Below are 16642 nucleotides of genomic sequence, written 5' to 3'. Positions count from 1 at the left end.
TTCAAAATTTAATAAAATAGTTAACTATAAAATGTGTTGTCTTAATTTTTCAGAATGTTAGGATTGACAAAAATTATCATACTTAAGCATCAAAACTGTAATTTTTTATTTATTTATTATTATTTTTATATATATATATATATATATTTTTTTTTGTATTGTCATTTGTAACTTAAATTAACTTTCCATTATGCACAGAAAATAATGTAGATTTACATTCAAATCTTGCTTTCGCTTTTCTCAATTCTCTGCAGCGATATAGCTTTATGTACTTCTTAGCCCACTTATGATAATGTCAAACATGCAGTGATCAGGCTTTGTTCTTAAGGTGGCACTGGTTGATCCCACCCTGAAAAGGGGTATTCAGGTCCATCTCATGGCAGGTACCTGGAGGGGTTGAAATCCTATCCTCAACAGGTTAGCAAGTAGCTTCCTGGTAGGGAGCCTACTAGGCTGAGGCCTGATTCCCACTCAGTTTATGTAATCCCACCCCATCATGGGGTTAGCAGTTATGATCTGGAGTGCCTTCTGAGTTCAGTTCTCATTATTTGTGGGTTCATTCTGTTTGGAGTTCTGTTAAGATATAGGTGGAGTCCACAGGCACGTCATGTCCAGGGAGGGTCCTGGTTTAGGTGCACCATCAGGCATTGTCGTCACTTAAAAAATGTTCCACGAAGTCTTTGAAAGGTACAAAGTTTTCTTTTGTTTGTATAAGCAGTGGTGCCTGTTCCTGTGCATATACCTCAGCGAGAATTTGAAGAGGTGTTTGCAGGTCCTGCTAGATTGGATATGTAAAGTGGGCTGTCTCTGGCATTCCACAGGTGCAGTAAGAAAGTCAAAAATAGACTTGGTATGAACCATTTGACCACCCATAATTACATGTAGGCATGTAATTATGGGTGGTCTACCCAGCGAGTTGGCGGTCCAGGCAGTCTACCAGATGGAGACCAGTTCACATCTGATTCTTTTCTTCTCTTCTTGGATAGTATTGTTCAAGTCCAGAATTATGTTGTTACTGCTGCATGGTTGGTTTTTTTTGTGGTATTTTAAATAATATGTCACCTCGAGGTGAAGTGGTAACTTGCCAGATAGGATCTGCAGTGCAGGAGTAGAAACTGTTCTGGAGGTCATAAGGAGAACGGTGCGTTGTGCTTGGTCTAGTTGTCATTTTACTGCTGTGTAGTCAGCTGTATGGCCCCAGGTGCCAGCCCCATGGGTGACAATTGGGAGGAAGATGCACTCATAGTAGAGCTTTAAGGTTTGCCCTGTCAAGCCCCAGTTCTTCCTGGTGACCCTCAGGAGCTTGCCAGCATACTTCTTGATCTTCTCCATGATGTAGTTTGCATGTCCTTTGACGGATAACTTCTCATCCAGCAGGACTCCAAGATATTTGTAAGTAGAGACAAGTTTTATTGATCGATGCCAGATATTTAATCTGGGGGGTACCTGGTTGAGTTCGGATGTCCTTTGAGGAGCATCTGTTGAGTTTTTACAGCTGAGACTGTTAGCTTGTGGTTTTCACACCACTGTGAGAGATCTTCTAGAATGTTGTTTGCTGCTTCTTCCAGTCGTTGCCTGGAATCCCCTTGTGGGACTATGGCCAAATCATTGGCATAGGCTACCTTTCTGATGTTAGGGTGGTGTTTTGATAGCCAGGTGTCAAACACTGTGTTCCATGCAGGGGGGGGGCCCAGTATGGATCCTTGCAGGCAGTCACTGGTCTGGTAACTTCCTTGGTAGATGTTTTGACCACAAGATAGCAGTTGTTCAGGCAACTGGACACTAGGAGATACATCGGTGCAGACACCCCAGCTCCTCAGAATCTCCCCAGGACCCTTTGAAATCCACAAAGAGGCCAAGGGTGTATTTCCTCTTGGTGTTACTGGCTAGCATCACGGCCCAGATGGCATCTTCAGTCATTTTCCTTTTGCAAAGTCGTATTGTCGCTCTGAGTGGAGGCCCTTTGAATGATAGAGTGCGAGGAATCTTCTGGCTATGAGCTTTTCCAGTACTTTACTTATAATGTGTAGAAGGGCAATCGGCCTATATGAGTCTGGTTGGTTGGATGGCTTTTGTGGGTTTTTGATGATTATCTTGAGAAGGGCTCTTTTCCATTGAGATGGAAAGACTCCATCCCTGATGCAGCATTTAGTAGGTTCTCTATGACCTCTGGTCTCGCGGTCCATATTCTTTTTATGATCTCGACTTCAAGCATGTCTAGGCCAGGGCATTTTCCAGATTTGGTTGACTGGGTGGCCTCCCCAATTTCCTCTCTGAAGGGTTTCTCTTGTGGTGTGCTTGCGTGAGCTAGGTAGTCAAGTCTTAGGCTAGTCTGGAAAGCGTTTTCTCGTGCAAGGGTATCTTGATGGACTATGGCATCAAGGATGGCTTCTACAGATTCTACCCAGGTTGTTGGCTCTGTCTAGTTGTGGAGCTTGGTAGAGTAGTATAGATCTCCTGGGATAACTTTATCCATTATGAGTTTGTAGATCAGACTCCATGGGTCTTCATTCCCAGTTTGCCCTACAAATTTTTCGCACAATTTCTGCTTCTCGTGGTAAATGGCTGTATGGAACACTCTTTTGGTCTCTTTATATGCTTCCTGTAATCTTTCCACGTCTCCAGTTGTTTTTCTATACTTTCTGGCCCTTTGGAATTGTCTCCTGGCTGTTCTCATGCGTTCCTAAGGTTGGTGAGATATGTGGTCCACCAGGATACACGATGTGTGATTTCCTCTTACATTGGGGCATAGAGGTGATGCAGGCCAAAAATGGCATGCGTTGAAAAGCAATGGCTTGTTCTTCTGCTGGAATACTACTCATTCTTTCCAGATTATCTGGAGTTGTAAAATCCTTGATATATTTTTCAAAGGCATGCCAGTCTGCTCTCTTGGTGTTGAATCTAGTAGCTTCATATTGAGACTGCTGTCTGATATTGGTGGTAAGTTTGACTGTAAAGGTGATTGGGTTATGATAACTATTGTCCAAGAAGTATGTATCTGCCAGTTTCCAGTGGAGTTCAAGTTGATATTGAGAACAGGCTGCAAGTTAGGGCCGAGTGCATGAGATTTTTGCCATGACATGATAGGAGGCAGTTTATGGTGAGAGCCTTGTCAGTTAATTCACCTCTGAAGAGATTGTGAAGGCTTATGGGGTGGAATTTTCTACCCCCATGAGCTCAGCATGGCTGATGCTTGTTAACAGATAGGCCTGTTTTTAAGATATTGTATACACGTGAATAAAAGAGGTGCAAGAATATATATGCTGATGCTGTTGAAGCACCAGATGAGTGAGAATATATTTGCTGATGCTATTGAGGCAGTGCCAGATGGTCAGAACAATGTTAGTCTGGAGGGGGATATGGGGACTAATAATTTAATGACAGACATAAGCTGAGGTGGAATTGATTCTTGCATTTATTCAGTTTTGACATATGGTAGTAATAGAAGGAGATTAAAAGGCCTGATGAAGGTCTTCATGAGACAAGCAAGTATCTAAGCTATGTAAGAGTTACTAAAAATGCAAGCAGGCACAGATTTACTTGTTTCTACACAAATTCTTTTTTTTTTTTATGTAAACCCCAAACACAAGAGGTATTAGAACCTATATACTTAGTACCGTGCTTGGGTGAGAAGACGAAAGAAGATATTTGTTGACATTGGACTTGAACTTCTGTAGACTGTAATTTTCAGGAAATACGTATGAAGGAAGGTTGTTCCAGAAAACAGCAGTTGAATGAATAAACAAGGAAGATGAAAAGTAGGTTCTGTGAGTTTGAAGTTGGACAGTAAATGGATGTTGGCTGGTGGCTGCACATGTTTGGACTGTTTTGAAAGAGAGAGCGGGAATTATAGAAGCCAGTTCAGAAGAACAGCCCATGGAAATATCTGTAGAAGAGGCATGCAGCAGAAACAGAACGTCTATGAGACAGTGAGTGGAGAGACTTTGTTAGAGATGAATCATTAATTAACCTAACTGCCCTCTTCTTAACGGAATCAAGAATCCTGAGAGAGGTTTTGGGGACACCACCCCAGATGTGGGAACAATATTCCATGGTAGGGGGGATTTGCGATTTGTACAGAGTGAACAGCTGTTTGGAAGAAAAGTAATGCCGAGAGAGAAAGAGAAAACAAAGTTTTTTTAGATACAGAGGAAGCAATATTTGTAATGTGCTTGTGCCAAGAGAGATTAGAAGTCAGGGTAATCCCCAAAAGAGATATATCATTTTGCCTAGAAATCGGAATGTCACCAAAGATAAGCATAGGAGCAGAAGAATCCTTTTTGCGAGATAAAAAACAAGACTGAGTTTACTTTCATCAACCGTGAAATACCACCACTTTGCTTATTGGAGGCTTGAAGTGGTGAAACCCATGTTTAGTCTCTAGAGCAAAGTTTCCGGCATCCCCCTCTCCCCATACTTCTCCTTCAACCAATGCACGGCACAATACAAGTACTATAGTTTTTGATACCTTTCATGTTTGGGGTTTTCATAAAAAAAAAAAAAACACTAAGTTGTCTTTGGTGCATTGGATAATTACCTGGAGATTGGTATTTAAGGAATTGGTAGCAGATTTTCGAGATGTTGGAGCTGATTGAGCTGGGCAAGGTGTCTCAAAATGGAAAGTGGAATGCATTGTGCTATCATTGGTAAAACTATGCATAGGATTTCCAGTCAATAAAAGGTCATTAATATACAAGAGGAAAAGAACTGAATCTTGGGGACACCGGCATTAGTGGAGAAGTTAGAAGACAGAGAGCCATCTACCATCACCCTCAGTGAGCGATCAGAGAGAAAACTGGATAACCAATTACAAAACACAGTTGGCAAATCATAAGATGGAATCTTGTTTAGAAGACTTTTATGCCAAACATGATCAAAAGCCTTTGAGATGTCAAGAACAATTGCTTGTGTTTCACCAAACTTTTCCGTTGAATTAATCCATAAATGGGTAACATAAGCCAGAATATCACCAGTGGATCGACACTGATTGAATCCATACTGGTGGTCGTTGATCAGATGGAAGGTTTCTAGGCAGTTTAAGAGTTGGCGGTTAATTGATTTCTCCATTACTTTAGAAAGAGTAGAAGTAATTGCAAGGGGACGATAATTGGATGAGAGGGATTTGTCACCCTTTTTAGGAACTGGCTGGATATGAGCAAATTTCCAAGCAGAAGGAAAAACATCTTTGGAATAAGAAAGTGAAAAAAGGCGGCAAAGAACAGGAGTAAGTTCTGGAGCATAGGTTTTGAGAACAAGTGGAGAAATCCCATCGGGACCAGGAGCTTTCTTAGCATCAAGATTCGTCAAAATCCTTCTGACATCCTTTTGACGGAAGACCACAGGAGGCATTGAATGGAGTGTGTTGGGAATGGTGGGAGGTGTTTTACCAAGGTCATTAATACACGAGTTGGAGGAAAAATGGGATGCTAGCAAGTCAGCTTTATCCTTGGCTGAAGTGGCAACAGAACCATCTGGTTTGGACAGTGGTGGGAACAGAGATGGGCAGAAGTTTAGCAAGAGACCATACTGCTCGGCTACCGTTAGGGCAAGAAGCAAGTTTTTTACTCTTAGCCTGTTTAAACTGTAGTTTGGACTGATTAATAACTGCCTTAAAATAGTTACGAGTTTTGGTGTAGGCAGAAAATGAAACTGAAGAATTAGAAACAAGCCAATTACGATATGCAATGTTCTTCTCTTGAACAGCCTTAGCACATTTATTGGAAAACCAAGGTTTTCCAATATAAGGATTTATTCCAATATAAGAAATTTCCGATAAGGGACAAGATTTTAGAGTGGAGTGTGGGATAAAGGATTCCATTCCTACAAGAATAATTTCACTGACACGATCTGAGCAAACGTTAATATCAGAAGTTTTGAAACAGTAATCCGACCAAGGAAAATAAGAAAAGAAATCTTGCTGGTCATCCCATTTTGCATCCTTGTAATGCCAAACAATACGATGTCTGGAATAGCTATGAGATAGAGGCTCCATTGGAGAAGAGACAATCACCGATTTGTGATCTGAGGTGCCTAAAGGACCTCTCACTTTGACCGTGTACTTCGATGGGTTGTTTGTGAGAAAAAGATCAAGCGTGTTGGCTGTATGGTTCGGATTGGCCAGTATTCTTGTAGGTAAATGAACAATCTGTGCAAGGTCATTAGTGATTGCAAAAGCCTCAGCATCTCGACCAGCTGGGTCAGTGTGACTAGAAAATGGAAGCCAGCTGGAGTTGTGAACATTAAAATCACCAAGAAAAATTACCTCACTGTTAGGAAAGTTGGACTGGAGAAAGTCAAGTTGCAAAGAGAGGAAGTCAAAGAGCTCCAAGTGATTAGTGGAGTTGAGAGAACGGTAGAAACGACAGATGAATTTGACACAATGAGGTAGAGAGATTTTAAGCCAGAGAAGATCGAAAAGAGGAGATTCCAAATTACCAAGACTCTGACAGGGAATATCGGAATGGACATATGCAGAAGTACCACCTTTGAGGCAAAAGGAATCGTACAGCGAATAATTTGGGCAACTAAAATGAGCAGTAGTTGAATCAACTGATAACTGAGATTCTGTAAGAAAAAGTACATGGGGTTTGGCAGACTGCAAGTGGAAATGGATATCATTGAGATTGGAATTGAAGCTACGTATATTTGTGAAATGAATTAGGAAGTGTTGGTTTAGATCTTTTCGCAGATAAGCTTACTCCATTAGTTTGACAAATCATGATGTATTCAGTAGTAAGAAAAAGTGGGTGGGATATGCTGTATGAAGTAATGAAATTTTTGGTAAGAATTTTATGTAAGAATATACCCAGATGCTTGACATAACGTGGCCTCGACAATGCCCCCTGCATACACACTACTTGGACTTCCTCCAGTCACTATCTGGCAGAGTAGAGGTAGCAAGATTATACACTAGCTGATCCAGAATCCCCCTAGAGAGTTACCAATAGGTTCGGTCCAGTGTACTAACTAGCGGCCGACCTGCGAACACAGTTTTAGAGCTGTACCCTTGAAATGTACGGAAGATTGGATATCGCCACAATGTTCATCATAACCTCAAAAGTCATCAATCATACTGCATGATGGAAGAGATGGGGAAGGGTTGACTGGAAATTTGCTCTGGTGACTAAACATGGGTTCCACCACTTCAAGCCTCTAATAAGCAAAGTGGTGGTATTGCACCGGTTGATGAGAGTCATCTACTACCTAGTACTGTCTGGTAACACTGAGGGGAGGCATTCCTCCATGACAGGAATGCCAGGAAAGTGGGGTTCCCCCCCACTTGCCTGTCAGTCGGACCTTTCTGTACACATTATAATCACCATACTCAAATTCTGCCTCCCCATTATCAGAGTGACACCATGTTTCTGTTATACCAATAATGTCAGCATTTAATGAATTAACCAATACTTCAAACTCGTTACAATTATTATTTAAACTAAACTGCTAGACTTGGTCCTTGAGGTTGTCACAGACATTCTCTCAGATATGCCAGACAAGCTGTACTTGCTACCTGGGAGTCTAAAACGCTGATGGAACTGATATTCGGGTGACACTCAGTTCAAGTGGACCCAATTTCGGCGAAGTTCGGACGGTCTGTGACAGCCAAATCCTCTGCTTGCACCTTCATGATGGTGGGACTGTTAGTAATCCTGGGTATAACCTCCATGCTCAAGCATATGGTGGGTGACCACCCAGGTGTGAACCAACGTAAGCAGGGTTTGAGGTGTGGCACCCACATGCAATTTTTAACACTTCTCTTGCTTTATGACTATCTTGAAGTCTGTACAAAAAGAAACTTTTATTTTATGGTATCATTGATTTAATGAATATTTTGATAATAATGCGTACATCAGATCTAATTGTTGTACATATTTTAATGAAAATTATCTATATAATATCGGTGTAGATACACCATAGATAACTCTTGAGAAACTGTGATGGTAGTGTGGGAGGCATAATTTGCTCTGTATCTCATATTGTGCTCTTCTTTCACAATGAGTTGCCATGATATTGCACTACCTTGGATAAGTAATGCTTCACTGATAGAGAAGACTATTGTTACTTATTCTCAATGAGTACTGCCACTCAGACGGCACTGTTTCAAAGCTATTGGCCTATTATCGGTGGGTGGGCAGGTTCCCTGTTATTGCAGACATGACAACTAAATACACAAGGCATAATACTTTAAGAGTAAGAGTTTAATATCTATATAATGTTTTGAAGGAAGAGCCTCCCACGCTACCATCGTAGTTTCTTAAGCGTTATCTATGGTGTATCTACTCTGAAATTATATAGATATTCAACTCTTACACTTAACATATTATGCCTTGTGCATTTAGTTATTTTTAAATAATGAAAATTATGTATGGAAATAATTTGTATGTCTTGTGCTTCTTTTAGTCACCTACAGTTTAATTTGATTTGTTTCATCTGTGATAATAATCTCAGTGAGGCTTTACTATTTAAAAGTGGCACATACAAACATTGAAAATTGATATTTTAGTATTCTGGCAGTGTTAGTATTAGCATTAGTAGAGGCATATGATGCAAGAAAGCAAGCTTATGCAGTATCAATCAAAAAAAAAAAAACCTTCCCATTTCACCCATCCATTCATTCCAAATTTGTGTCAAAATCTGTCTTGAATTTATTTAAGCTATCAACTTCTACAATGACAAATGGAAGGTTGTTCCAGCTATACCTGCTAGCTATAGACAAATTTCCGACATCTATTCAATAACTGTCTTTCCTCAATTTCAGTTTGTCCTCTCAGGTTTGTAGTCTGAGCAAGAGGAACAATCCTATCAGCATTGAGTCTACTCAATCCATTCAAGCCTTATACACCTCAGTCGGATCACCTTGCAGGTGCCTAGTCTCAAGATGCTGAAATTTGCAGAACTTAAGCCTTTCTTCGTAAGAGCACACCTTTATTTCCCTCACCAGTCTTATTGCCCTTCTCTGTACTCATTCTAGCAACTCAAAATACATCCTTCCTAAAATGAGGCTTCCAGACTTGTATGCACTATTCAAGGTGTGGCCTAAACCATTGCCTTATATAAGGGAATAATCACCTCCTTATCCCTACTCACAAAATTCCTGTATATAATTGACAAAACCCCATGACCTACTCAGGCAGCCTGTCTGCACTGCTCAGAAAACTTTATGGCTATGGTAAAGAAAGCCAACACGAGAACGACGAGAAACATCAGATAACTTACGTGGAAAATTAGTTTCCCGACACCGGACTCTAGCGCTGCTTGCTCGGTAAACAGACGGTAAGTGTTATCAGTCTGGAGCCGAAATCAAGACGGATATATTGATTGACAGGTAGGCATGGCAAACGATGAAATGATTGGTGGTGGATGCGACAGATGACAAGCTACTGTGTAGCCATTGGTTGGCATTATGTGTATTTATGAGATGAACGTGAGTTTTGTGATGAACGGTAAACAGGTAATAGTAGCAATGAATCTTTTAAAGATGGAAGAAATTTGTAAGGAAAATAAAATGTTGGTTGATTTTTTGATGAAAATTAAATTAATAAAAGTTTTCTTCTGTTCATTTTTATGTTCTTCATTGTGTTTTTTTCTCATTATTAAAAGCAGATTTTTGGAGTTCATGAGTGTTTTTACTATACTGTTGATTTAGGTTTGGTTACAAAAAAATGAAAAGGTTTCTTTATTTTTCGTTATATTTTGTAACCTGACCTTAAAAATAAAAGTACAGTAATAAAAAATTAATATTTTGTTAATAAACAATTTATGCACTAGTCCACCCATGATTCTAAAGAAAAATGGTTATGTTACCCCTTCCATTTCGGGAGGGGTTCAAGCTCCCATGGGATTCAGTTAACCTGACCTTTTTTCACCATTAGGGCATATTATTGAACAAAAAAATAAAAATACAGTATTTTTTTATTTTTTTATGAATGTATTTCTGAGTATGATTGATTCTAAAGAAAAAAGGTTAGGTTACCCCCTCAACTTCGGGAGAGGCTCAAGCTCCCAGGGGATTCAAGTGGAAGTAACCTGACCTTTTTTCAACATTATGGAAAGTGTTCATTAGGGCAAGTTACCATTAGTACTACTAAAGTGATACTAAACTGATGTTATCGTCTGTTGTGTTCATGCACCAATCAGCACATCGTTTGCCACGCCTACCTGTCAATCAATATATTGTTCTCGACTTTTCTCCAGACTGATAACACCTACCGTCTGTTTACCGAGTGAGCAGCATTAGAGTGCCTTATCGGGAAACTAATTTTCCACGTAAGTTATCTGATGTTTCTCGTCGTTCTCGTGTTGGCTTTCTTTATCTTCGCCAACTTCATATATGACTGCACAATTACCCCCAGGTCTCTTTCATTCTCCACTACCCTTGGCATAACACCACCCAGTTGGTATGTTACTCTGGCGTTACTGCTGCCCATATGCAGTACTTTGCATATGTCAATGTTAAACTTCAGTTGCCACTTCTAAGCCCATCTATCCAACTTTTCCAGGCCATGTTGCAGCAGCACATTGCCATCACTGTCATTAACAACCCTGCCAACTTTTGTATTGTATCATCTGCGAACTTCAACACTAAGCCTGATATACCTTCATCAATATCATTGATAAATATACAAAACAACAGTGGACCCAACACCGAACCCTGTGGGATTCCACTAATAACATTAGTCTACGAAGAGCAGCAACCATTGATGCTGCTCTTCGTGGACTAATGTTATCCCACTCAACCATCCTTTTATCCATTGTAGCAACTTGCCCTTGATGCCATACTGCTCCAATTTGTACAATAGTCTTCCACATGCAACAGTATGAAAAGCTTTTCTAAAATCCAAGTATATGATATCAAAATTATTTTTGACATTCAGTTCCTTTGTATTCCACATCATAGTATCCAATCAAATTGGTCAGACAAGATGTCCCCTTTAGAAACCCATGCTGTGTCTGAATTATTACTGCAGTCTTGTCTAGATGATCCTGCAGTGCTTCTTTAACCAGTGACTCTATTACTTTGCCTGGAACAGAAGTAAAGCTAACATGTCTGTAATTACTTGTGTCACCCTTTGATCTCCCTTTGTGAATTAGAGATACATTTGCACAACTGTAGTTTGTGGGTACTTCCCCTGAGTCTAAGGAGTCTCTCATAATTATGGCTAAGGGTTTGCTTACTTTCTTTGCCACCTCCTTTGTTATAACTGGATAGATCCCATCCACCCCAACTGAAGGTGCATTTCTTATGTTTAACTTCAACAATTTACTCTAATTTGCTCTGTTTGGCTCCTCCGTAGCCAGATGGGCAGGAGCAGCAGTGCGTAGCGCACACTTCTTGATTAGACCGGGATTTGAGCCAGTCACCACCAAATACGGAGGATGCGGAAAGGTCACGGTATGACCACCGCATATCCCTGGAGCAATATGGCCTTAGTTGCTAATGCTCCTAAAAACCAAACAACAAAACAAAAAAAAAAAAAAAAAAATAGTTTATATAAGTAAAGAAATCCTTTCTGTTTTTCTTTGCATCCTTTGGCAAATATTTCTCATAATCTGCCTTTGCTTGCCTTAACTTGCTTTGTGTCTTGATTTCTTGATTACAGACTAGCATATATCTACCATAGGCTTCTGTGTCACCTGATAATTTATATGCATCCCATACATTTTTTTCTATGCCACCAGTCTCATTAGTTCATCTGACATCCATTTGGGTCTAAACCTAGAACAGTATTTCTTAGTTGGAACAAAAAGCGTAGTAGCTTCCAAATTACTTCCTTGAATGCTTCCCATTTAGAATTTGCTGTTGGTAACATCATCAGTTGGTCCTAGATTTTATAGACATGATACTACTAGCTATCTATTTATATAATGTTATTTGCAAGTATAAGAATGGCATAGATAAAATACAGGTAATGATTTTAGAATATTTTCACCTATACCAAATTGAAAAGGTGTTGTTAATTTTGTATATATAAATTTTAATTAAAAACAAGTTTTTATTTTTTTTCATGTTTATATGCTGACATTAAGTTAAATTACTATCATTGTCAAGCCTCTGCCATTGCAGCACAGAGTAAGCTTTCAAGTGATTTCCAGTTGCAACTAATTTATTTTGGTTGCAACCTGAGGGTTAGTATAGGAGAATTTTTGGCACATTTTGAAAGGTTTGAAATGTAGTATTCAGAATTAAAGCAGTATATTATGAGCTACTGTCATCAATATCTTGTGAAATGTTGAAGCTACATTTGTGTTATATGAAAATATTTCCATGACTTTATTTGATTTGAAAAATTAATAATAAGTTGTCACTATATATAGGTTGTATTTTTTAACAGGCTATTTTTTGTGGCTTACCCTATTTTCTCTATAATATATATTTATAAAAATAAATATGATGTGTGACTATTTTTGATTTTAGTGTCGTTTACGAGATATAACCTATGCGGCCCCAATAACAGTCAATATAGAGTATGCCCATGGCCAGCAAAGAAAAACAAGAAATGATGTGTTGATTGGGAAGTAAGTAAAACTAAAAAAGAAATGTTATTTTGGAAGTTTACTTGTGAAGTTCATTTAGATATCATGTCATTAGAATGTTCATTTAAGTTTAGCTTACTTTTCCAATAAAGCTTGTAATTAACTAAAAATTCATTTACTTAAAAAAATTTAATTTAAAACCATTTCCATGTTCAATTTGTAATCATATGTTAGCTGAAGTGCACAGCATCTAAAAATTCAGTCAAAATAATTGGGTAACCCAGAGATATATCATTCGTGAACTAGAATAATTTATAAATTATATGGGAGTTCAAAACATATTAGTAAAATATGCTTTATTATTTTTGAGATATATTTTTTATGAATGTCTGATTAACAGGATTGCTGAGCACAGCACTAAAAAAGCATTGTCCTTAACCTCCTTAAACATAGTTCTTAAATATGTGTCTTTTACAGAAATACGAAAACAGTTTTACATACAGTTTATTCTGAATTTCAGTCCCCCTCCCCCCAAATATACATGGGTTTTGCATTTTTCAAGTGTGGACCTAAAGAATTTTAGAATATGAGCTTAAAGCCACTGCTAGGTCTGAACCTGCTTAAATTTAGCTTAGAAAAACAATTCAGTAGTAACTGAAAACAGTATCTTCATTTCCATGTTTTTTAGTATATCTATGTCTGATTATTTTATTTCCTTGTATTCTTGTTATGTGTTGCTGTATTGTTCTAGGTTATTTTCCTATTCTAATATTAAAAATAGCAAGAGCTTCTTTTTTAAGTAACTCACTTCACTATCTCTTGAACTAAATGATCATAAAACCTGTTGGGTTATAAACATTTAACCCAACAGATAGTATGGTGAGTTATTTAACAAAGAAAGCTCTAATGTTTTTTAATATTAGATTAGTATGACACAATAACTGGCAGCCATCAGGCTATAATTATTTTCACTTATTTTTCTAGTTATTTTCATTTGAATTAAATTATTTTTTTGTTAGTGCTGTTTTCTCCAGATGGTAGTGGGCATTTTGTATCTACTCTCTAATTGAAAAATCTCTACACTTCATGCATGGAACTACAGAATAATTTGTAGGGCACTATATTGCCATATAGTGTCCTAGAATTATTCATTATCAGTTTTGTTTTTGTGATTGGGAAAAAAAAAGTGAAGTTACCATTGGATTACTTCAAATACAATCAGCAGTGACAGGTGAAAAAAGCAAGTATTACTTTCAAGAATGGAACATAATAGAATTAAGAACATCCACATCTTGTGAAACATTAGTGTCTCACATTTTTGTTTTACAGTGGGATCTCATTAATATAAACTTAGAATATACAAAATTCTAATTTATACGAACCATGTATTGTTCCCCTGTGAAAGGATAGGCTTTTCTGTGTAAACATATTTATTCATGACAAAATTCATTCAATTAATATGTATTACAAAGTTAGTTTTTTCCTTGTGAGTAGTAAATAATGGTATTTTGTATGGTTAATATACAAAGCTCAGCACAGTTATCCTATTATTTTCCCACCATGAGCGTGTATTTAATCACTTTTCTGTGTTTTCCTGAAAGATAGCACTGATTAGAATTTACTTTTGTGTAAACAAAGCCAGTTTGTGATTGCTGCAACATAAATACATTCTGAAAAACATAAATCAAGATCAGTTGCAATTGTTATGCAAGGTTCAAAAAAATTGATTATAACAAAAGACTTGTTATAATCTATTTTTTGTGTCATTTTAAAGGATCTGACTGGTGTCTTTAAATTAACTTAAGTTTGTTTATATTGAACCTTATTTGTCACTTATGGCAATAAATCATAAACAAAGCATGTAGGCAAATTAAATGCATGCATCTAATTTACCAATATCAGGACCAGTTTTTCAAGAATGTTCTAGCTCATTAACATGAACTTGGCAACTTCAAATGCAGCAGTAGCTGATAGAAAGATTTTAAGAAAAGGAATAATATTAGTTTTGTGAAATGTTTGTAGTGAGCTTTGAGGCGGATATATTTTATAATTTGATACCATATAAAACTTTTGCTGTTTGAGGATTGTCTTGTTATGATGTAAAGTTAATTAAACAAAGAATCACTATTCTATTTGGTTACATTGCAGATGGTAGTATAAAACTGCATCTACTTGTGATTGGTAATTCAAGTGAAGATGTTTTAAAGAAGCTAGCTAAATTTCCGTGCAATTATGAGGCCAATAAAGGTTTATGGTCAAAAGATTTTAGCCTTTGTTATTAAAAGTGGACAGAAGAATGACTTTAGAAAAAAAGGAATACTTAGATAATTCTAGATCAGGGGTGGGCAACAGCCGGCCCGCGACGATGTTGAATCCGGCCCCCTCGGTAAATGCATAAATATAGAAAATCCATACCTGACTACACTCGCTGTAAACGTTCGGCTTAATTCGGTTCAATCGGGAATCGCGGCCAGTACAACAGTAACCAAGTGATTCTATGCAGCGTCAAAGAGTTATTTCCTAATTGTTATTGTAGCATCGATCGAACGAAGTTCCTTTGGGTTTGACTTCTTATTGAAAAAAATAATATTGGTGTGAGATATTTTGTTTTATGCCTTTTCTAATTATTACAATTTTTAATTTAATATAATTTATAGCCCATAAAATGAGCCAATTAAAAAAAAAAGAAAAATTGATGCCGAATGCCGCATTTTCAATGATAATTGGACATTCAGTTATTTTTTTTAAAAATACATTAATAATTTGGTAATTCAAGTAATATAACATTTTTTTAGGTGCTGATTTTTTTTATTAAATCGTTCAATCTATTCTGGCCCGCATCATGATGCGAAAATTTCATTCGGCGCGCATCATGATATGAAAATTTCATTCGGCCCGCTGACGAAAAAAGTTGCCCACCCCTGTTCTAGATCACTGCATAGCACATTCTGCAGACACTGAAGTTGACAAATACAGGTTAAATCTTGTTGTAACGAAACTCTTGGGACTGTACATATAATATTAATTTGTTATACTGAAATTTATTTTTACTGAATAAAGAAAATAAAACAAATAATAAATTCATTTTATTTTAAAATAGTCCTGCAAATGCAAATAATTATCACAAAATTTTATTTTTTGATCAAGAAGTCAGTTACTTTCGATTGTCTCATAATTTTAGTAGTGCCATTAAAAATGAAATTTTCAATACCATTTAGCTGCTGAAAATTTTTTTTCTGGGATATCAGCAGTAGAGGACAAATATGCATGAACTTTTTTCAGGCTGTTTAAAGCTGCTGAGAGCAAAATATCTTCATCAGGTGGTGAAATTTCTTCATGTTGTTGAACAACATTTTCATCACTTCAACATAATTGACTTACTGATCACCATGCCACAATGTTCTGTAACATCTGCTTTTTCATTATGCTGTGAAACTAATTTTAGCAATAACTTTTTGATATGTTGACTCCTGTAATGCATTTTGACTGCACATATTATTCCTAAGTCCAAAGGTTGGAGAACTGCTGTACAATTTGAGATAAAAATTCAACTTTAACGTGTTCTAATACACATGTCAAATTATATGTGTGTTAAGAGAAAGATTTTTTTTTTTTTTTTGTCTTTTCATTTGGGCATCCAAGTTTTTTAGTCATTCATTAAATTTTGCTTGTGTCATCCAAGCATGTTTGTTTGCATGATAGTCACACATAAGTGAAAATTCCTAAAACATTGTGATTTACATACCTTCCAATGATGAATGGTTTCAACTTTTCTGTTCCAGAAGCATTGCAGCAAAACAAGACAGTTAACTTTTTGATTTCTTCACTCCTCTGCATAGACCTCCCTTAATGGTGAGTATATGAGGTAGAAGTAACTGATAGAACGTGCCCACCTCATCAATATTAAAAATATCATTGATATTATATACTGCAATTATCCTTTGAATTTCATTAGAAGATCATTCATTAACTCAATCCTGTGGTACATCATTCTCTTCTCCACAGATTGCCATTCCATGTCATTCTCAAAATTTGTTGAGTCATCCAATACTTGCTTGAAAATTATCGTGTCCTAAAAGTTTCCCAAAATAATGTCTTATTTGAGATATACCAAGGCACTCCCTTTAATCTTGTCTTCAATCTTTTAAAATTGTAGACATTGTCGAAG

General features: G+C 37.2%; 1 protein-coding gene across 2 annotated transcripts in view; it reads left to right on the top strand.

Annotated features, from left to right (window-relative positions):
* The window catches only part of Polr3B (RNA polymerase III subunit RpIII128), a 527342-nt gene that overhangs the window by 79836 nt on the left and 430864 nt on the right, over positions 1 to 16642 (top strand). For both annotated transcript variants that reach the window (XM_090375599.1, XM_090375592.1), the window contains one exon: positions 12416 to 12516. In XM_090375599.1, coding sequence (XP_090231725.1) covers positions 12416 to 12516 — 101 coding nt within the window. The remainder of the gene's footprint in view (positions 1 to 12415; positions 12517 to 16642) is intronic.

Source organism: Mastigoproctus giganteus, chromosome 1 (genome assembly GCF_048544385.1).
Source record: "Mastigoproctus giganteus isolate SK-2022 chromosome 1, ASM4854438v1, whole genome shotgun sequence".
Lineage (NCBI taxonomy): Eukaryota > Metazoa > Arthropoda > Arachnida > Uropygi > Thelyphonidae > Mastigoproctus > Mastigoproctus giganteus.
The sequence above is the reverse complement of the archived record's forward strand: the minus strand, read 5'-3'. Positions and strand labels throughout refer to the sequence as shown.